This window comes from Poecilia reticulata, chromosome 12 (assembly GCF_904066995.2).
Source record: "Poecilia reticulata chromosome 12, P_reticulata-male-v2, whole genome shotgun sequence".
NCBI classification, from domain to species: domain Eukaryota; kingdom Metazoa; phylum Chordata; class Actinopteri; order Cyprinodontiformes; family Poeciliidae; genus Poecilia; species Poecilia reticulata.
In genome coordinates, this window is record NC_088841.1 from 23,126,112 (window position 1) to 23,149,231 (window position 23,120).

The 23,120-nt window shown below is 38.1% G+C and overlaps 1 protein-coding gene across 1 annotated transcript in view; it reads right to left on the minus strand.

The window, feature by feature from the left end:
- The window catches only part of niban2a (niban apoptosis regulator 2a), a 29,653-nt gene that overhangs the window by 5,891 nt on the left and 642 nt on the right, over positions 1-23,120 (minus strand). Inside the window, exons 2-9 of the mRNA XM_008424642.3 lie at positions 21,626-21,970; positions 13,959-14,089; positions 11,247-11,375; positions 11,067-11,172; positions 9,609-9,776; positions 2,842-2,957; positions 830-934; positions 599-761 (exon numbers count right to left, since the gene is read on the minus strand). Coding sequence (XP_008422864.2) covers positions 599-761; positions 830-934; positions 2,842-2,957; positions 9,609-9,776; positions 11,067-11,172; positions 11,247-11,375; positions 13,959-14,089; positions 21,626-21,680 — 973 coding nt within the window. The 5' untranslated portion in view covers positions 21,681-21,970. The remainder of the gene's footprint in view (positions 1-598; positions 762-829; positions 935-2,841; positions 2,958-9,608; positions 9,777-11,066; positions 11,173-11,246; positions 11,376-13,958; positions 14,090-21,625; positions 21,971-23,120) is intronic.

Consider the following 23,120-nt stretch of genomic DNA (forward strand, 5'->3'; position numbering starts at 1 on the left):
CTGGAACCTAAAATAGGAGATGATTCATAAAATAAACCAGATGAAAACTGAGCTTGTGGCCATGATGGATAACAGAGCGATGTAAAACATTGAATTCAGAGCAGTAAGCCCTAAAGATGCAGTATGTAGCTTTTATAAAATATATATTTTAAATATTTGTTGAAACTGTAACTATATTAACACTTTAATGTGACAGATAATCTGTGTCCAATCAGAGCCAGGAGGTGGGTCTTACTGCTGTCAATCATCATTCCCACACACCCTCTTGCTTCCTGCTAGTTTGCAGCTAGCATCAATGCTGAGGCTAGTTTGCATAGCTAAGGTAGAGAAACTGTAACAGTAAGCTGTCTCCCTGTCATTCATAAAGTTGATTGGCAGCGCTAAGCCCCGCCTCTTGGTTGTTTTTGGTGCATTTTTTTTATATAAAAGCAGCTCATCGAGAAGGTGGAGGAGATCGATCTTTTCACAGATTATCTGTCTCATATTTTACTGTCAACATGGTGACAGGTTTAACAGAAATGTGAAAAACATTTATTTATTCATAAAAGTTGCATTCTGCAGCTTTAAACCAGCGTTAGCAACTTCTAACTCCAACCACCTCTGATCTTGCCGATGACGTGTTCTTTGGTCGTGACCAGCATGTCCATGTCGCCGCGCAGTCTGGCATCCAGCGAAGGTTTCTGGGCCTCACAGGCGTCCACTAGGGCGGCGTACTGGCCGTTGGTCTGGGTCAAAACCTGCCGGTACACGGCGTCAGAGATCTGGAGGACAGGGAGACGGTCAGAGAGGCTGAATGGGCTGAGAACGTGTCGGTGCGACAGAAACTCACCAACATCCACTTCCTCTGTCTGTCCTGCAGCTTCCCCTTCAGCCGAGGGCCAATCGCATTTCTGAGCTCAGGCTGCAGGGTCTCCAGAACCAGGTTAGCCAGGATCTGGAAAACAACCCGGTTGTCATGGAGACGAACAGTTCGGTATGCAACGACCTAGAGAAATACTTAGAGAGATCTGATGAACGGACGGATGGATGGATTAATAAACCAATGGACTGAATTTAGGGCATTAGCGGTTACTGCTTACCATTTAGCTTGCATTAGCATGTTGCTAAGCAACACAGGCTAACTAGACCTACATAAAGACGTCAGGTTTCAGAAATGAAGGTTGGAGAAAACTTACAAAGAAACGTGTCAAAAATAAAAGCTTCATCTGAATGTAGAGCTGATTGAACTGAAATAAAATTTTTGGGTGAAGTACCTCGTAATGAATGAATTAAAAATGAGCCATCTGCTCTTATTTTAGTTTCCCTGCATTTTGCCAGCTTTAGTCACATCCAATCAGACGTTTAAAAGCAGGACTCCCTCCTTCCTGTGTGGCTGCTTGGTCGCGTTAGGGAGGCTGATTTACGGAGGACACATCGACCTCAGCACCAACATGTTTACGGAGTCATTGTTCGGACTGAGCGGCTGGATAAACGCCACTGTTTATTTAAAAGCTTGTTGGTCTGGAAGCAGCCTGCAAGATGAAACGGTATCAGTTTGCAGCAAATATTGTGGTTTTAGTCCGAGTCACAAACTTAGAAAAAATGTATGTTTGTACATTCTTTGTTTTTTGATATATATATATATATATATATATATATATATATATAGTTTTTTATTTTCATTTTAAATATATATTTTTCTCTTTTTTAATATCTTATAATTTTTTTTGCAGAAAATATATTCTAAATTTTCTTTTTTAGAAATGTATCTATTAAATAGCTTTTGTTTTAAAACATAAAATATTTAAAAAATAAATCTATTCTTTTTTTTAAAATATATTCCTTTTTTAAAAAAAAATACATTACATTTCTTAAATACATTAAAAAAGTTTTGTCTTTAAAAATCTTTTTAAAATCTTGAATTATTTTAAGAAAATATTTTTCTTAAAATTTGTGTGTAAGAGAATTTTGTTAAAATATTTTTTAAGAAAAGATTTTTTTTAAGAAAAAATATTTTCTTAAAATACTTTTATATATGAATAAACATGTAAAGCAGCAGACTGCAGGCTAGGTAACTAAGGCATTAGCTTTATAACAATCAAAATGAAGTAACATTTTCATTATGATCTAATTTTTATATATCTAAATAGCATAAAACTTACTTGCTGCATATTTTCTTTTGCTCCTTGCATTTCTTTTGTCACACCTAAATATTCCATATGAAGCATATTTCACACAGCTGCTGCTGCTGCTTTGCTGCTGCAGGAACGCAGAAAAATATGTTGCTGCTTGTTTTCAGTTCTGCCCTGAGGCCCTGGCAGCTGAAAGGCGAGAGGCGGCTTCAGGATTACTGAAACTATTCAGGCTTTGTGTTTATTTTTATATCCGTCCTTCACACTGCGAAAAGGCTGAAATAGAAATACTAATGTCAAATTTTACTCCTTGGCTGCTAATTACGAACGTATTAATGTGGGGGTTGTTTTTGTGGTTGGGTAGGTAACGCTGTGATCAGGAAACGAGACGGTAAATCTGAATAATTGAAGTGAATGGAGGAAACTCAAAAACTCGAAGCTTTGGCAGAAACTGAAAGTAAATTATTTAGAGATGATAATCAGAAATGTTAATAAAAGCTCCAGAATCCAGGAGGAAACCTGTCTGTTAAAAGCAGCGCTGCACGTCTCTCATCACCTCCACCTGAACTCTCCCTGAGAAATACTTTCTCTGTGTTCAACCTGAAGGAAACCCGTCACCACGGTAACAATCCTCCCTCCAATTAGGGCGTGGCTCGTTAAAATATGCAGAGGCTCCCGCTGAGTTTATGTTGCGAACATGCTTGAGTCGTGAATAATTTAAGGTCCTGACCTGAGGCGGTGATCCGCTCATCATCTCCCAGGTGCCGTAGTGACCTTTGACCTGTCTGTAGCGCCTCACAGAGTCGGTGAAGGCCGGAGTCTGGACCGTGTTTTCCTCTGACAGAGCTGGACAGAAATAAAGGCAAATACAAAATAATGATCACAAAAAGCTGGATAATACTAATGGTGAAAAATAAGTTAATAAATACAATAATTAAAAATAAGATAAATTAATGCAGAAAAATGAAACATAAATATATAAAATGTAGTTGAAAAGATTTAAACGAATACGTTTTTATGTACTTATAAAATCTAAGTATTTATCATTTAAAATGGTTTATTTATTAGATAATGAAGAAAAGAAGATTGAAATATTAAAGTAAATGAAAAGTAATTCAAATATTAAATAAAAATGGTACGTAGAAATACGAACGATAAGCTGTTAAATAGATCAGAAAAACATCACAAATATTTTAACCATAATCACGAAACTCTGATGAGAAAAACAACACAAAAAATTATTAAAATAAAATAAACCTAAAACAATGCATAAGAAAATACAATAAACCTAAATATTGCAAAAATCTGAAAAGTATGGAAATTGACCAAATAAAATTAGGACAAGTAAAATAAAATATCTATAATAATTAGATTTTAGTTTTCTTTCAAAATTAAAGACTAAATCCAAAGTTACAAAAATAAAATATGAAAATGTTAAAACTTTTCTGTCTTTCGTTTCATGAACTTTAACGAGTAAAAAAAATATTTTTTGTTGATATTTGGATTTATTTTTTCTCTGCCAACTGAGTCACGTCTGCCGATGTTCCATCTCTGATGCAGCGTCACACCCGTCTGTGTGGCGCCCTAAAAACAGGAAGATGTTGGCCCGCTGGTTGCTACGGCAACCCTCCCCATCTCCCCCCCCCCCCCCGCCCAGCCAATGGGACGACAGAACAAAATCTCTGATCGGTTTGAGGAAGTTTACTCTCACGAAAACAGAACCGAGCTTCTGATTCTGAGTCGCTCCGTCCCAGATGAGTTTTTACAGTTAGTTACAAACAGCAGTGAAAACTTTGTGCACTGGAGCCGCTGGAAGCTGCTGGTGGCAGCAGGTTGCATGAGAAGCAGCAGCTTCCTGCTCTCCGGTTGGATGCTGAAGTTAGACAGGAAGCCACAGTGGTGATTTGTTTGCTGAAAGCTCTAACACACACACACACACACGTCAGGTCGTTGACGAGTGTGTGACTAAGAGGCGGCTCACAAAGACAGGAAGTTACCCAGAACTCTGGACGAGGAGGGGAACCAGACAGGAAGTTCTGCTGAGCTCCGGACTTTGGGCTCCATGTTCTCTGGATAAATGGCCTCAGCACTCAGACGCTCATCATACCAGACCGATCAGCATCACTGGGTCCAGTCCGGACATAATTATGAATTTTCCTGCGTTCAGATTAAAATGCAGCGAAGGGAGAAGCTTAAAAATGCGCTGGATCAACCTGTTGACATTCCTGTGGCTCCAGGCCCTTTTCAGACGTTGTGACTAATTCAGAAGAGAACAATGCTTTATAAAGTTCAACATACTGGATGTTTTTACTGTGTCTTCATTCAAATATATAAATATCTCATTACTGTTTCACTGCAGTTGCTCTGATGCAGCACAGCAAAGTGAAGCGTTTGTCACTATTTACTGCTTTTATTTCTATTTATTCACTTTTAACTATTATTTTAGCCTTTTGTTTTTTTAAACTATTAATTCTTATTTCTAAATCCTTTAAACAGCATTTTATGTGTAATATTTTATTTATTTCGGCCCAATTCTGATCTTATGTTTTTCTTCCATCTGAGGAACTAAATCAGTTTTTCAAACAATCTGCAGTCAGAACGATCACGTTGCATTAAGCAGATCTTTATGTGATTTATTTTTTAAAGTTAGACATATGTCATAATCCTGCAGCAGAAGAAGCCTGGGGCGGCGTATCAGGACCAGACTGAGAAATGATTACAAGAATAAAATTATGTGAGAAAGTTGTAATAATGTGATAAATAGTCATGTTTTAGGAGAATAAAGTTGAAATAATATGATAATAAAATCATAATAGAAGAAAGTCATAAAATTAGGATAATGAAATAATTTAGTTGTATCTTAGGAGAATAAATAATATGAAAATAGTCAAGAATACAGTCAAAATTATACAATAAAGTTGTAATATGACAGTAGTCTTAATTTTTAGAGAACTCCTCTAATAAAAGTAAAGATGAATGTTGAGCATCTTCTGAATTTATCTGATCCGTTTTACAAATCGCCCATTCTTCATCTTTTAACACATCAACATCAAATTATTTAACTTTGAAACGATTAAACAATCAAAATCTGATATTATTGATTCTGCTAATATTATGACTTTAATCTCATAGATGTTTCAGATTAATCTCTTAATTAATCTGAAACATAATTATTTTTGACTGCATCAGTTTTGACCCTCAAAGAAAAACATTAAATCTTCATTTTATGCATTTTTCCAGGAGCTCTCCATGTTTTATCCTGTCAGGCCTGTAAAAATCTAAACATTTTCCAGCAACAAGCTCAGTTCAGATTACAGCTGTGCTGCTCTGTGTGTGTGTGTGTGTTGAATGTATTATTAATAGAACATGTGGCAGCACTTACCACGGTGGTTTTATTTAAGGCATTTCCCTTTCTGCCCGCCTCACCAACACTCAGCCGGTTCTCTCTTTCCTCTCTGACCTCACGGAACGTTTTTCCTCTTTGCTTTTTGTCATTTTCCTCCCGCCTTTAAAATAAAATCCGGTTTAATTTAAGCACGTCTTTCTTTCACACTTCACACAGCGACATGCATGAGTGTGATTTCCCCATATGGTTGTAGTGAATGGAAGCAGCCAAACCCACAGGACAGTAAACACCCATTGAAACACACCATCAGCCGCAGACATCACAGCCGCCGAGCAGCTTTAGGTCCCCGCCCGCCGACCGGCCGCCTGACGGCCTGGGAGCGAATGGGAGCAGCAGACCCAGTCGTGGTTTATTTAAGACGTTCTGGAAGCTAACACACACACAACCAGGCAGGATTTCACATCATAAAGCAACATGCAAAGAGCAAGTTAAGATGCTTAAACGGCCCGTTAATCCTGTCGTGATAACAAATTCTGCTGGACGATAAATAGTCCTGAAGTTATTAACATAAACAATAATGTTGTTGCTTTGAGACCATTTTCAGGTAAAATGACTTCTCAAAAATCAATACATTTTAGATTCTAATAAACATGAAACTGGAACTGGAAAACATATAAATATCCAAGATAAACAATGTTTGACTGCTGCCATGAAGTGTCATTTGACCTTTTTAATACAAAGTTGCATTAAAAGCGTCAGCTTTGCATTATTCTGTAAATAATGACACTTTTAAAGAAAAGTTGCATTAAACATAAAAAAGTGTCAATTTGCATTAAAAGTGACATTATTTACACAGTGACATCTGGAAGGTTGATACAACAACAGCAGATCTTTAAGCCGTTCAGTGATTTATAAGCAGGCAACAGTATTTTAAAGTCTATTAGCTACAGGGAGCCAGTGGAAGAACTGGGGTGATGTTCTCCATCTTCCTGGTTTTAGTCAGAACTCCAGCAGCAGCGTTCTGGATCTGACTGATTATCTTTTAGTCAGACCTGTGAAGACACTGTAGCAGTAATCAATGTGACTAAAGATAAACGCATGGATGAGTTTCTCTAGATCGTGCTGAAACATAAGTCCTCTAATCCTGGAGATGTTCTTCAGGTGATAGAAGGCCGACCTTGTGACTGTCTTTATGTGGTTCTGAAGGTTCAGGTCAGATTTCAGTCTAGTTATCTGTCTTCGGACACAAGATCATTTTGATTAGTTCAAGGGGGGCAGAGATGGCGCTTTCCAAGTAAATAAAGTCACTTCCTGTTCTGAGGGGAAGTGACGTCAGACCATGATGACAGAGGATCGTCAGGCATCCAACCAGGATCACTCATGCCACGTTTGGTGCCTATTGAGCTTTTTATGTGAAAGTTATAGCGTCTCTAGTTTCCAGCTGTAATAACTGAAGCTGTGCTTTGACTAGTTCGCTCCTCTTTAGGCCCAAAGATAATCATTTCAGTTTTGTTTCGACTCAACTGGAGAAAGTTTTGGCACATCCACTCATTTATCTGTTCAGTGCTTGGATGGGTTCAGAGTCACCTGGTGACAACGTGATGTAGAGCTGTGTATCATCTGCGTAGTTATGGTAGCTGATCTTATTTCCTGTTATAACCTGATCTACAGGGAGCATATACATTGAATAGGAAGGGTCCTAGGATAGGACCTTGGGGTACCCCATATGTGACTTCTGTCTGCTTTGATGAGAACTGGTTTGATTTGATGGGAAGATGGCACTAAATGCAGGAAGATCCTGGAATTTCCAGCAGGAATAATAACCCAAAACATTGCGTGTTAGAATGGCCTAGTCAAAGTTTAGGACTAAAGTTTTCAAAATAAGTGAGTCTGACATCCTGCATTCATTCAGCCTGATTAAACATTAAGTATTTTTTGCAAAGAATGAGCAACAAAATTACCAATGTACTCAAAACTTAATTTTCCTCACATCACATTTTGTAAAATCCCAGTAAAATGCTCTAAAGTTTGTTTTAATCGATATGGACCTGCTCTGGGTGTCCAGTTCTACATTTCTAGAGTGTGACCAGTTTTAGTCAGACCTTCCAGCTGAGCCGATGATTAACTGAACGATTTGCAAACCATCTTGTTAAGGTGATGCAAAGCAGCCGCTGGTTGCTCTACTGGCCGATTATTGAGGATGAAACAAAGAAAGCTTTAGCCGATTCAAATGAGCCCTCGGTTTGTCTGAGTCAACATTTAACTCGCGGTTTCTCCACATCAGAGTCAGCTGAACAGTGTCCAGCTGAAGAAAAAGGCTTTATATTCCATCTAGATTGAGAATAATTGATAAAAGCCAAAAATCAATAATTATCTCTGCAATGTTTCACATTCCTATGCAGTTTTTCTGGTTTCATATTTTCAGATGTCTGCCACTGTGAGACGGAACCACTGGAGATAAATGTTGAATGTGGAGCAACGAGAATCAACAAACCAAACTGATTCTGATAAAACCTGATGGTTCTCATGAGGATAATAGTCAAAACCTCCAGGTTACTAACACATCCACTTCTGTCTCAGATGACCTGTTATGGTCTGGAAGCAAAAATTTATTGATTTATAAAGAACATTAAAAAGCACATAATAATGCAGGCTTAACACTTAAGAAGAAACGGAAAGTTTAAAAAGGAATGTGCTAAAAACATTAAAAGCAACAGAGAAGCTTGTTGTCATGGCATCTGTTCTATAAATTAAAAGTGAAAGCACTGACACGTGTAATGGTGTTTCTAAAACTAAAACAAAAAGTCTATCCCAGCCGTCTACATCTACTCAAGCAGAAAAGGTTTTATTTTGTAAATGCGTTGCAACATAAATATTACATCACACCTGCTTTTCCACCTGGCAGAAATCAAACAAGTCCATTCATGCGAATGTTAGCCTGCGTTTCTTCATCAATGAGGGATATGTGAGAGTTCACATATTCCTCACTTCCTGCTCGTCACCATTCCTCAAAATCAACTGCGCTGAAATTCAGAAACGTGACCCTTGTTGTCATGAATGCAGGCGATGAGCCAACTGAAGATCACCGAGGCAGGAGGTGAGGCGTGACAACACAACAAACAAAAAGGTTCTACTTCCTGCTGCGTCTCTGTTTTCAGTGTCTCTAAACAATGAGATGTGAGTCATGTCACTGCAAGAAGAGACAGATCAAGAGTCGCTCCCCACCCTGATGAAAGGGACCAAGAAAAACTTAGTTTCCTCCTCAGTGAGAATATCACTAAACATAAACAAAACAGAAAATGACAGTGCTTTGGTTAATCCACCAAAGTGGATGATCAAATATCTGTGAAGACTTTGAAGAACGTAGCTTTATTCCTCCAGAAACTAACGTTCACACAGCAGGTGTTGATGCTTGATTCTGATTTTTATTTTGTTGTTGTTGTTGAAATCCAGTTTATTCTGCGTGATTATTTATGCCACGTCAAGTTTCCGGCCCGCCGTAGCTTTTTATGTGGCCGTCAAGATTCTAGATTAAACACTAACCGTGCTTAAACTTTATCTTATCAATCAAATCAAAGCAGTTTTTATCCATTTACTGCCAGATTATATCAACCAGTTCTTCCAGTTTCTTGAAATTTATTGTGAAAATTGATGCAAAATCAACTAATCCCCACATTTTTTGTGCTAATTGGGAGTTTATTGCAGATTTTTCTCAAAAATTGTCAAAAATGTTCATACATGTACTGAACAGCTGCCACAGCCTTAATTCATGTCAGATTATAATTCATGTTCTATACAGAGAGTATTAAAGTCGCATTTACCTCATTTAAAGATGACAAATGGTGCTTAGGGATTGGCTGCTGAACAAAGACCAACCAATAGCGTCAAGTAGCTTTGTGCCAAAATATTTCAGCTTCCTAAGCTGCATTTTCTTTTGAATATTTTACATTTGATTGTGTAAACCTCTAGAAACATTCACATTTTCCACGAATACTGAATTGTGACTATTCGTACAAAAAGTAGAAGGAAGGCGTCTGGATTGTTTTTGGTGCTCAATTAAAAGACAGAGCTTGTTTTCTAAAGTAAATCTCTAAATTAAGGTACGTGCTGCCGCTGTGTGTCCCGCTGCGTATCTGTGATGATGTCATTACCGTTGTTGCTGTGTCTGACGCAGTCCTGCAGCACGGCGTGCCACTTCTTCTGCTCCTTCTCCGTCACCACGCAGAAGTAGTAGTGGCGGGCGTACGGGTGCCACAGGATCAGCGGGAACTGGGTCGGACACTTGATGAAGGGAGCGTTGCTCGGTTTGGCCTTGATTTCTGAAACAAAGAACAGAACGAGTCATTGGACATAGCTTGGACAGAAAATATTTAAAAAAGGTTGAAGAGACGTGGCCTTAAAGCATCGTTTGTGTGTTTTTGATCGTACTGTGGTCAATGCTTTGATATGCTAAATGCTAGCCTAATTCCCCATTCTGAACAGAAAAATCAGAATGGATCCAATTTTTATTAAACTCTGTAGACACAAAAAATAAGTAGTTAAAGGCCTTCTAGACTCATAGCTGAATCTAAAAACATTCAAATGTCATTGCACACATGGAAATCAGAAAAGATGTAATCCACATGAACTCGCATACATCTGCTCTGTGTTTTAAACATGCCAGACCCATAGGGGGCAGTGTAGCACAAAGCTAAAACCTGCGTCATCCAATCACATCGCTTCAAAAACACTTCAATGTTGGAACGTTTTCTCTCTCCGTTTATCGACTCGCTTTCATTTAATGTTTGCAGGTCAGTAAGATGCATTTCATTCAGTAATGTAAATTTAGTAGAATAACTTATTTTATCACATTTGACTGACAACATGCTAGCTAAAGTTAAAGCGGCAAGATAAATGCAGGTAACCATGGCAACCAGTGAGCTTTTAAAGGCCGGCATCCACCGTGTTTACAAACAATCCCGCTATGTCGTGTAAGCGCTGTGAGAGAATCAGGCGTTTTATTTTTGTCTTCATAATTTATTTTTTTTTATCTCTCCCACAAACTGTGGGAGTTTTTAGAACCAACAAAATCAACTGAAATTTCTCTACAATGAATATTTTCCAGAATTTTAGTGATTTGTGTCGTGCTTTGTTATTTAATTGCAGTGAAACACTGAAATCATAAACATTAGTTCTGCAGAAGCTAATGCTAAAGCGCTAACATGAGATCACTTCAAAACAGCCTTGACTTCCTGTTGGGAATTAAACATGGCACCAGGAAGTCCATTTGTGTGGACAGATTAGAGTTTAAAGTTGTCGTTTGGGAATCATGTGGATATATTGGTGCGTTATTAGTAACAGACTGTTATGTGCAAGAACCTAAATCAATTTTTCCCATGTAACAAAACCAAAGTTTTCTCAAATCTCCATTTTGGAGTTTTTGTTTGGATGAAACGGCAAAACATTTAAAAATCAAATTGTTATCCCAAACATTCAGGAAAACGTACTACTGACTCTATTAAATAAGTAGGAAAGAACCATTTTCCCATGTCTGAGGAGACGATTGTAGTGAAAGATGATAAATGATAATACTACGGCTGTATTTTGAGGCGTTGGGATGGTTTTCCCACCTGGCAGGCTGCTGTTGAGCAGCTCCATGTACTCCTCCATGGAGGTCAGGGCCTTGTACCCGGCACAGTTGATGGAAATCTTTGGATGCAGCATTCGGTCGTGGGCCTGCGAAGCAAACATTGGGTAACAAACCGGTTTCAGATCCTCAGAACCGGAACCAGACTCCGACGTCCGCTCACCGCTTTGCTCTCATAGAGGTTGATGGCATAGCTGTTTGGGATGAAGACGAAACGGTTCCTCCACTTCCGGTTCTCCTCCAGATACTGGAACAAACTCCCGGAGAAGATGGTGTGACCCGCCAGAGGGTCCTGGAAGAACCAAAGATCTTCCGTTAATCCTGACACACATCAGACTGGACGTATTTCTGACACGTTTTGGATTTATTTCATTCCCACGAGTCTTAAAACCTGAACAGGAATTTCCCAACAGTGATGGGAGGAGAGTTTTACCTCAAGGTGTTTACAGAAGGATGTGCAACACCCTGGTTTGTTTGCAGAGTTCCTGTCTTGGATCAAATAATTCCCACTCAAATGCGAGGAAAGTTTAAGTTAGAGCAGATTTACTCTTATGTATTTTAAAACTTATATTTAACCATAAATGCATCAATTAATAATCAAAGAAGTTTGCTTAAAGCTTAAAGGTGTCGGATGATACAGGCTAGCATTAATCTAATGGATTTATTAGTTAGGATTTTATTTCATCGCATCATATTTTGAGGATTTCCATCATATCAAATTTGATGATTAGAAACAGAACAAAATGGAAGATTTTTCATGCTTGTGAGCAGCTGCCTGCATCTCTGTTCATGTGTGAAATTTGCTCCAGTTTCCCTCCAGTGATGGTTGAAAAAGCTCAACAACATCAGCTTCATTCATTAAAGATGCACAAAAATAAACTACAAACATTCAGTAACATGCTGGATCGGCTCATTTTATGCAACAAAACCAACTGTGATCCCTTCAAAATAAAGTCAGAAATGTTTCCACATCTAAATACATACATTTTATGATTTGACTTGGTTCAGTTCAGATTGTCACACCAAGGCAGTTTATTTAAATACAACGTTAATGTTATATTTGACTTTAAATGGGCGTGACTTTACTTATTGTAGCGTGTAACCACTGTGAGAGAATCAGGAGTTTTATTTTGGAACTTTGTGAGTTTTAGACCCATCAAAATAAACTGAAATTCCTTTGCAAATATTTTCAGGATTTTAAGTGATTTAAGTCACGCTTTATGATTCAATTGCTTTGAAACACTGAAACCCGTACCTCGAGTGAAAATTCTCAACCCTAAGGGGTTAATCATAAATGCTATGCTAACGCTATGACGCCATATCAGAACTATATTTTGCAGAACGCTAATGCTAAGCCGTTAACATCAATTCACATTATTCGAGAGACTACAACCCTTGAACAACAATTACATTTTGGCATTATTCTTCTCTACTGTCTGTTTTCTGTTTCTTGTTTGAAAAAAAGTTATTTGGGAAAAAAACAACAAAGGAGAGGAACCGTACAGTTTCACTTCAAAATAAGAGCATGAATATAAGTGTCTACTTAAATTAAGTTGACAACCAAAACTTCAACACAGATGTCGAACTTTATTCAATTGAAAGTTTACAAAACAGTCAAGTAAATTAGTGCTTTAGAATTAGTTTAGGGGAAGCTAAGTGTGCTAAATTGTTTCAGAGTTAGCTCTGAAATTCATCCTGTGTTGGTCTGATTTTAAGGAGGTAGTTTCTGTTCTTAGATCTTAAAGCTGCATGAATGACTCAGTCTGAACAGTTCAAATAAATACAAACTACTGGAAGTTAACAGATTAAAACATAATAGAGGGAGCGGCGGCGCGGCGGTTAGCTTGATTAGTTTTCTGAATGGAGCAGCAACACAGATGCAGGGAGGATCAGGAAGGAGTGACCGTCTCATCATCAGATGATTTACCTAAACAACGCCGCAGTGAAAACACAAAACGCCCTGCGCTGTTTAGGTTCCTGGGGTCAAAGGTTAAGGTTAACAGATGTGAAGCTAAGGCAAACAATTTTTAACTTTGGCACAAACTTTACGCTGTTTTAGTAGGGTTTTATGTTGTAAACCAACATGATGCAGCGCTTAAGTGGAAATTATACATAGTTTCTATTTACTTTATAAATAAAAATAAATAATAAAAATAAACTGATTAAAAATAATTTGATTTTGGGGATTTTCAAGCAGTTTTCTTCATTTAAAGACTGAAATTTCCAGCCATTCTTCTGAATGACTGGCCGGTGGGATGGAGATGATCTGCGACCAGCAATTTTCAGATTTTGCCTCAGATTCTCACCTTAATTTAGATTTAGACTTTGACTAGGCCATTCAATGTGCTTTGGTGTCCAAAATGTAGTCCAGGAGCCATTTGTGACCCCTGGATTAATTTTGTGTGACCTTTTCCTCTCCTTCAAAAACAGCACAAATTTGGCTCTCTCTTTTTTTTTAAGGATTTATATATTTTTAAACAGAAAATGTCAAGTATAACAGATTTTTCTTTAACTTTTTTCCCTTTTATTTCTGTTTAATAAGTTGTGCCATAAACATCCAGCTAATCTTTACTCATAATTTACAAATACAGCAAAGCAAAATTCTTATTTTTGTTATTAGATTTAGCTAATAGAGAAAATAATAAACTTAAAAAGTTAAGTAGTTGTAAACATTAAGGCAAATGTAAAATATCACATTTAATTTACTGCTGTGCAGCTAAAAGAGGAAGAGTTCACTAATATTTTTGCGTGTTTAATTGGGGGAAAACGATAAAACTTTGACCTGGACACATTCCTCTTGAGGATTTTGGTTGTTTAGGTATTAAATGAAGCTGAAACTGAACGTTCAGCTCTGTGCTGCAGATGTGAAACTTGCCTTTCGGTGCAGCAGCTGCGACTGCGCGCCGCCTCCTCCTTCTATCTCGAAGCGAACGACGTTGAAGAGAGCGACGGCGTACTGCTTCTCGTACAGATCGCCAAACTGCGTCATCACATCTCTGGTCTGAGCTGCAGGAGCAAAAGCACAAACAGGATCAGAAAACTCGTTTATTTTCTTAATCAGTGCACAATTTGTACAAATTTACACCTTTCAAAGTCAAAAGTGAAGTTAATATCTGAAAAGAAATGCTGGTAACCAGTTTATTGTAAATGCAAAACCACAAATTGGAAAATCTAACCAATCATTTTTCAGTTAAAACATCATTTTAATCATTTCTATCTGAATTTGTCAATTACCCAAAAGCATCAAACTGCAGACATTCTGTGTTTAGAGGCTTCTTAAAATATATTCTATTCACAGACTTTATTAAATTTAATAATTTAGTTTGTGAGGCAATCACTAATTTCTCAAACTACTCTGCAGTTTGTCCCAGGATAAATGGTAGTTATTTTGAGACAATTTTTAAGTAACATAATGGTAATAATGGCATAATAACACAAGAACACATTATAAAAGATCAATAAAATTTAAATTCTGATGAACACTGGAAATGGAAAACTTTTTAATTATCCAAAATAAATAAACAAAACAGAAACAACAAATAAAATGTATTATAAAGTCTCGGTAAACAAAACCAGTGTGGCTAGTTGAGACCAAAACACCAAACTGAAGACTTTTGTCATTGTCGGTTTTTGGTAGAAAGAAAATTATAAATCAACAAATGTTAATTATTTAGCTCTTTTAACTGTTTTATTGCGACCAGCCACTCTGAATATCTTTTAAAGCTAAATAATCCGAGCTGAAATGCTAACTTTGTTCTTTCAAAGTAAATTTTTTCCAATTATTCAAAACAGTATTTTGGATAACGGGAAGCAGCTAATTCAGATTTTTCCTTTTTTAGCTGCAGCCGTAACTAAATGAACCTTTGACGTGTCACTTCCACATCCACAGAAACGAGCCCAGATTGTGTCAGCTTGGAGGCTGTTGTGTAGCATCCCAATAAAACCGTCCCAAGAACCTCCTGCAGAGGACAAATCAAGTTTTTTACTGCTGTAAACAAACGAGATGTGGACTCTGGTCTGTTTATGGAAGCGTGGGGACAGGAAGGAGGGAGCAAAGCAGGAAGGAAAACGCTGACAGGACAGGATAGACACAGAGGGAATGTGTAGGAGACGGGGGACAGGGACGCACAGGCTGATTAAAAAACAGCAGGCCACTGATGGACGAGGTGGGAGGACGAGTCAGAGGATGGACGAGTCAGAACCCGGTGAAGAAACGGCAAACGCTGCAAGAGACGACAAGTTTCTGATAACCAGCATCAGTATGGAGGAATCGCTTTAATTCAGTCACATTCAATCGTTCTTGAGCAGAAAGCATCTTCATTAAGGTCACAACACTGTATCTCAATTGGGTTTGGTCCAGACTTGGATTAGAACCTTCATTTTGTGGCCTTTCAGAGTTTCAGCAGTTGACATGATTTGGAACGGACATTTTCCGTCAGGATTTTCTGGTAGAGACCAAAATTACTGGTTCCATCAATGCAAATCAGCCCCACATCACCACACTACCACCACTTTGTCTGCCTGTTGGTTTCCACAACCCAATGCTTGTTTTCATCCCAAAACATTTCAGGAAACTTTACCTGGATTCACACAAGCCCTTTTTAGTCCACTTTAATCCAACTCCAGTTTGTAAAGTCTGATTCATTTAGAGCGGTAAGAATGTGTAATCAAACTCTACAATAGCTCTCTGTGAACTCAATTTTAAAGTTTGTAAAGAAGGACGTTGTGACTCTTATTGTTGACTCATGACCGCTGACTGTAACTGAGGAAGTCTGCGGTTCTTTGCATGATATTTTAGATTCTTCAGAAATCTTCTGGATGAGTTGCCGGTGATCTCTTGGTGAAACTTTTGTTCCTTCTCCATTGTCAAGTCTCACTCTTGCTGGTCAATCTCTGGTTCTGTTCTAGCCAAGTTGGGTGTGTCTCCATTGGCATCGTGCTTCTCCCTGATTGGGCAGGAGTGTGGATGACCTATGAGCCAAGCAGAAACTGATGATGTCACTTTGTGCGGGTACACTTTAGCGATCAGTTTCTCCAAAATCTGTCAGCAGATTTGTTTGTTGTGGGTTACCCAGTCCAGTTGACGATGGATGCACTCTTCCGATTTGCAGTTCTCCATTTTGTCTTGTCACGGATCCCACAGGCCATTCAACAAATTCAGTCTGCTGCCAATCAATGCCGACTTGTACCTTTTCTGAAGTGGTTCCAACAAAACGGGTATAAACTGTACAGGATCTGAAAATGGAGACTAGTCTGGGCGGGTACGACTGGGGAAGAACCAGTTAAAGCCACGCCTGTGGAGAAAGGGTTTCTGGTTGGTCAGCCATTCCTGGAAAAGTTCATCACTGTTCCATGTTTTCTCTATTTGTGAATAATGATGGTTTAAGAAGGTTTGATGTTACTTTTTTTACATCACGCCTGGACGGCTTTATCCAAACCAAAAATCCAAACCAAAAACTGGTCAACTTGCCAAAATGGATCAATGAACTCTGAAGGAGATTAGGGTTCTTAAGCTCAACTATAGTAGGGCTCATCGGCCAGACAATGACCAACAAGTCCAACTGTCAAGAAGTTTTTTTAAAAAAGGACCTAGTCCAAACCAGACGTTGGTGGTTCAGGTTCTCGCCTGAATCTTTGTGGTAGTCCATCTTCTTCTCCATTTTGTGCTCTTAAATCTAAATGCTCTGCTTGCCTCATTGAAACCAAAATAAAAAATGATGACTCAACGGTTTGGCACATCAAGTCCCTCCCATCTGCATTCTGATCTCCAAACGTAGCAGCTTTCATGCTTGTCATACCAACTAAATTTTGCACCAGGTAAGTGTCGGTGACTGCGGTTGGCTCCACAATTATGCACCAAGTTGATACTTTCCACCAGACGCCAAAGTCAACAGACTGGAATGCTTTACATCGTCTACTGGAGACAAAGATTAGAAAGCAAAAAATAAACCACAACACTCAATCTTCTGTGTTTGACCTGTGTGGAAGCACCTGCCGGGTAAAGAGGTTTCCCTCGATGAACCTTAAATTCCTCTACAGGAAAAAAGAAGTTTACTGTCTTGAAATGTGAAGGACTGCTGGTAAAAACTGTGTTTTTACCAGGAAATGTGATTTATTCTCTGAGGTCAGACTGTGGTGAGGAAACAGGTGGCCTATCTTATGTAATCCTGTTGTGTTTTTCATCGCAGCAGAGAAGTGGGGGGTCTTATTCAGACAGACTGAAGAAAAACAGCTTTTAGACCGCGGGATTCTGGAAAAATTCCCATTTATCTCATTTTTTCTGCAGATTCAGACGGTTCCTTTTCCAGTTCAGCCTGTCCTGGTGATCCCAGTAACACCAGCAGGTTGTTGACACAATGTGGTCAGCCACTGTTAAGGATTTGCATAACTGAGATACCCGTTTATCTCTTCTGCTGCGATCCGTGCAGCATTTGCATGCAACAGAGGGAGAATGCTGTGCAAAAGTCTTGAATCTTCCCTTGTCCTGCATCTTGCCTGTTGCATAACAAATATTGCTGGACAATAAATTGTCCCAATAATTATTGCGATAAATGATAATAGTTGTTTTGAGACCAAATACAGGTAATGTATTGATAATGACTCTCAAAGACCAATAAACCTTCACACCTGACACTGGAACTGGAAGATATTTTAAATATCCAACATAAAGTGGAAACAAACAGCACTTACAACTGAAACCACAAATAAAATGGGTCATGAAATCTCTATAAACAAAATTTCCCTTCAAAAAATATAAATGGAATAAAAATGATTGAGCTCATCTTGATTGTTTATTTCAACAGACTGAATCTTACCCCTTGTAGTTTTCACATTTTGCCACATTGAAAAATTTCAGAACCAACTTTTGTTGCACCTAAAGCTGCAAATCTTTTAAGAAGTGTCTCTGCTGCCTTTGGATTTGGGTCTGGGCTTTGACTAGGCAACACTAACATGAATATGTTTTGAGTTAAACTCTTCGATTGCCACCGTCTGGCAACTTTTGGTTGCATCTCTGCTCCAACAAACCTGGATTAAATGAGCGACCAACATCCAGGTGTTTGCTAAACTTGCTAACCTGCTAAAAAGGTAATTCAACGTTTGGATTCAGATGTGTTGGACCAAGAATGCAGGAGATGTAAAACGCTGATCTGGCTGAACCTGCATCCAGATAAAAATCTGATCTTTTTCCGATCAGTGAAAGCTGTCAACAATCTTCAGTGTGAAAGCTGTTAAGGTTAGCATTTCTTAGCATCAGAGAGAGAAAATACGCAGAACATTTTATTTCCTACAACATGTCAAAATCTGTCTTCAGTTCATTTTGCGAACAAACGAGAGAGAGCAAGACTTTCAGCAGGAAACAATAAGGCTAAATGGCTCCAACTTCAGTCCTGGAAAATGCTGGATTTGGAAACATTAGCAGAGTTGAGGTAAGGATTTACGTTAAATCGATAAATCTAAGAAATGCATTGAACATAAATTTAAATCTTCAAAAACAGAAAATTTGATTAATAGACCCTACTTCCATCTCTTTTCTTCCTTCATATTTCTTTTGGACACCAAATCATCTGCATCAGTTACTATAAAGGCATATAAAATAATCCAACCAGCCCCATAAAAGACCTTCAGAAAGACTAAAAGACAAACACAGTCTGGTTGTAAGTAATGACCTGAGACTTTTGCACAGCTCCATGCTAAAGAACCTGAACAGCCGTTACAAAGTCAGAGCAGGACGTGTAATAACGGCCACGACGCGATTCGCTCTCCTGTGGCGGTGAGAGGCTGTTAAAGGTTTGCTGCTTGGTTGCGGTTTCACGCTGAGGAAGATGAGCAGGTAGAGACGGCGCTGAGGAAGGCGCGGCCCAGGGCGGCGCGGCGCGGTACGGCCAGACTAACTGGGACGTGTCGCTACCTGCTGCACCTCGTTATCCTGCCCTACCACTGCTGCCTTCACCTGCTCAGCTCTGAAAACAACAACAGCCTCTTTACCGGGATCCCACAGGAAAATTCAAACACTTTCCAAGAACTTTCAAGGTCATTTTCAAACTTTTCCAGCACCTTTTTAGAGATAAAAAAAGTTTTAATTCACCATCATTTATTACTGTTATTAATAATGCCTTGTTATGTTAATCTACATTCCATAGCAAGGACAAAACTAATTAAAATAAAACCCGTTCCCACACCCTGATGCTGCCACTGCCTTGTCCTAAAATATTTTTATAGTTTTTATTTTAATAAACGTCTTTTTAAAACTTATATTCTTCATTTTTAACCGTTTTGAAGGTTAATCCAGTCTCAGTTTTATCAGTTTTTCCATTTTGACTGGTGATATAATTTTTGAAATTATTCTAACCCTGAAACTGAAAACTCCCACTTTTTTTGGTCCATAAACGCATCGACAAACGAATCATTTTATGATTTGATTCAGCAGCATTTTCTCTTTTCTTCTATTAATTCATACATCCATTAAATAATATGAAACTAATTTGTTGTTTATAATTCTTACATTTAAATGTTGAATTGAAATAATTAAATTTAAATATTTTTGTTTTTTTCCTGCAGCCGTTTTGGTCAGTAGATGCCCGATTGGTTCCTCCACCTCATTCCCATTTTTTCTCTCTTTTTTGATGTTTTCATGTGAATTAATTCCTTTTAAATTGAATTTTAATAAGTTAGAAGCTGAAACCAGCTTTTCTATTATAATGAAACATTTGACTGATTGTAACCAGAACCCAAACCATGACGGGTCCTCCACCGTGCTTAAAGCTTTGATGCACCAACCACTCAACCAGTGATCAATACCAACAAATCTCATGATCGAATATAAGATTTTCCAAAACTGAAAATTTACACTTCTTTTGTCCTGGAAACACATAAACAGACGATACTTTCCTTTATGCACTTTAGAGTTCAATACAAAAAAATCTGATAAACGTTGGAAAAATCACCATCAGTGTAATTTTCGCTACATTTAATTGTGGATTTGAAATAATGTACTAAATCAGAAGTAGGATTGACAAAACTCTTGTTAATAAATTTGTATATTTTCTACCCAAATATGTCAACAAATCCGGACATATTTGGCCTGAATCGGATGTTTCTACCATTTCTTGACTGTTTTCCTGCGTTTCGGTCACAGATGAGTTCATGGATTCAGCAACTTTTATTGTTTTTATTCTCCTCTAATCTGGAACAAACTTCCAGAAAATTGCAAAACTGCTGAAACACTGAGTTCCTGTAAATTAAAGCTAAAACTGTTTAGATCTGTCTGAGTCATAATAACTGGAACATTGATCAACATATCTGATCATATTTGCTTGATTTTGATTATTTTATCATGTTTATCACTTGCTTCATAATTGGTTACTCTATTATGCTTCTATTAAAAGTCAGAGATAAATTATTGAAATGTTTTATTATTTTCAACACTCTTCTGGAAAACATCTGAAAAGTGTGGTGTGCATTTTTATCCAGGCTCCTTTCATTCCAGCTACAGCTTCACGTTTGGACTACCGATGGAAATTAGCTTTTTAATTTACAACAACTATCATCCCTGACCCATTTAAATAAATTAAACTTAAATATGGATATATCGGCACTAACATGGGTATCAGCCGATATTAGTCATTTTTTTTACATATTGGTATTGGTCCGATAAATAAAACTGGGTCGATATGAACAACCGATTGTTATTTTTATCTTGTTGCCGTTTGTTTCTGGTCTTTTTTTTAAGTAGTGAAATGTATACAACATTGGTAAATATTGGTCATCAGCCATAACGGCAATACTAATATCGGATATCGATATCGGTTCATCCCTACATTCAAAATTAACAGAATTTTGCCCGTCCAGAGATGATTTTCTGTCTAACTTTTTACTAAATAGCTGCTGCCTCATTGGACAGGGAGCTGCAGAGTGAATTCGAGAAACAATTTTTGAGTTTTGCCTTGACTGGACTTTGACTGGACCATTTGAAAACATGATCTAAGGTGGTTTTCCTGCTGGATGGTGAACCGCTAACAGGTTTTCTTCCATTTAACATTAATGCTTTACTTTGCCACATAAAATCCCAATAAAAACATCTAAACTTGTGACTAAATGTGTGAAAGTTTATAACCAGCTGCGTACAGGCGCTGTAGTAGCGCTGAATCTCAGCCAGAGAAGCATTTGAACAAAGAGGCCCTTCCCTTTTTTCCTTTTCTCTTGAAAGCATTTCATTCGCTGCTTCACTGCAGTTCAACAATCTTCAGATTCCTGCTCTCCAGTAGCAGCAGGGAAACAACCAACAATTAAAAATGCAGTAAAGGAGCAGAACCCTGATGTAAAATCCCTCTGATTGGGTTTGTTTCCATGCTCTGCTGGAACATTTCTCAGTGGGAGGCAGATCAGACCCAAACTTAGACAAACATACCCCCCGCCTCTGCTGGAAACCTGCTTATTATCTCCATTTTAAGATTCATTTGAACTCTAAAAATGGAGAAAAGTGCTCCGATTTGGTGCGTTAGAGCTTAAAAAGCCAGAGTAAAATGGATAAATCGGTGTAACCTGTAATCATCTCCCGCCTGCTCTCGTCCAGGTGAGAGGAAACCACGTCCCCCATGGCGACGGCGTTTCCCAGCGGTGCTAACTCCCAGGTTCAACCTCCAAGACTCCGGCGCTCTGCAGGGAATCTGCTTCAGGCTCCCAGTCCGGCCGGTGCTGCTGTGGCTCCTCTCCTGTTTGGCTCCAGAAAACCCCAGAGAGGGAGGAAGACGAGGAGGAGGAAGAGGAGGAGGAGGTGAACACTGAACCCTTTCACAGCGAGGCAGCAGGACACACCCTCTGGGAGTCATCACTGGTCCAACGTGTTCAGTCGGCCGTGCCAAAGGTGTGGCCTGGAGTTTGTGTTTACTTGTTTGGCGTTATTGGAAACATAGAAACATTTTATATTTTGACAGGTTTTACAGCTTCACTGATTAGCGGCCATGATTGGATCTGATTTTAGGCTGAAACATTTAGTTAATGTGGTTCTGAAGTTTCCCTTTGTGCTTAAACACAACGCATACCTGCTGATGGGGTCATGAAAACGGGCTTCTGCTGCCCCCTTGTGGCGGCGCTCAGAACTACAGGTTAAAATGTACAAAGGTTGTTTCTAATGTTGGCTAACATTAGCCAAAAACTACTCAAATAAGAGTAGTACTACTTCAGCATATAAAAGTAAAAATGTATTTGGTAGAACATCTACTGAACTGATCAAATTATCAATCATTTTAATAATTACATCATCAGATGGACCAAAATGTAAAATTAAATTGAAGTTTTGATATTTTACGAACAAAAATTACAATAATTCATCTTAGGAACAAAAATAACTGAGGTAAAATAAAATGTTTCCAAATCGGTAATAAAAAACTTCAGAACCTTTAAGGTAGAAACCTGCAGGTGTGTCTGTCTGGTGAATCTTTGATTAAAACGTTTGTTTTTCATTCAGTGGGCAGAAAATCCAGAATTTTTACTTAAATAAGAGTAGAAATACTTTATAATAAAATTACTCAAGTAAAAATATAGTGTAGTAAAAATACTCCTGAAGGTAGATTTTTTTTCCCCCAAAAAAAGTTAAATAAATGTAACTGAGTAAATGTTAGTTACTACCCAACTCTGAATATTATATTTACTACACAAGTTTCAAGCTAAATAATTCCTAAAACTGGGTGGATAAAGAAAAGTGTGTAAAAGTCTCAAGATCTCTTAAACCAGTTTATTTGCCCTGATTTTATTTATGTAAATTATTTCTATTTTGATCGATGAAATGCCAAAATCTCCCCATAACTTAATATTTTTCTGTCTGATTATGTAATTTTTAAATGATTAATGGTTTGATCTGTTGCTCAGAAAAAAAGTTTATGTTCTGTTTAATACAGAAAATGCCACCTTGAACCAGTTTTCCTCCCTCTGCAGTGCAGCGCCCCTACAGGTCAACTTTAGCTCTTTTATTAGTTGACAACTTTTTTCCTTTTTCATAATTTTCCACACTTATATTGGTTTTTATTTTATTTTTAAA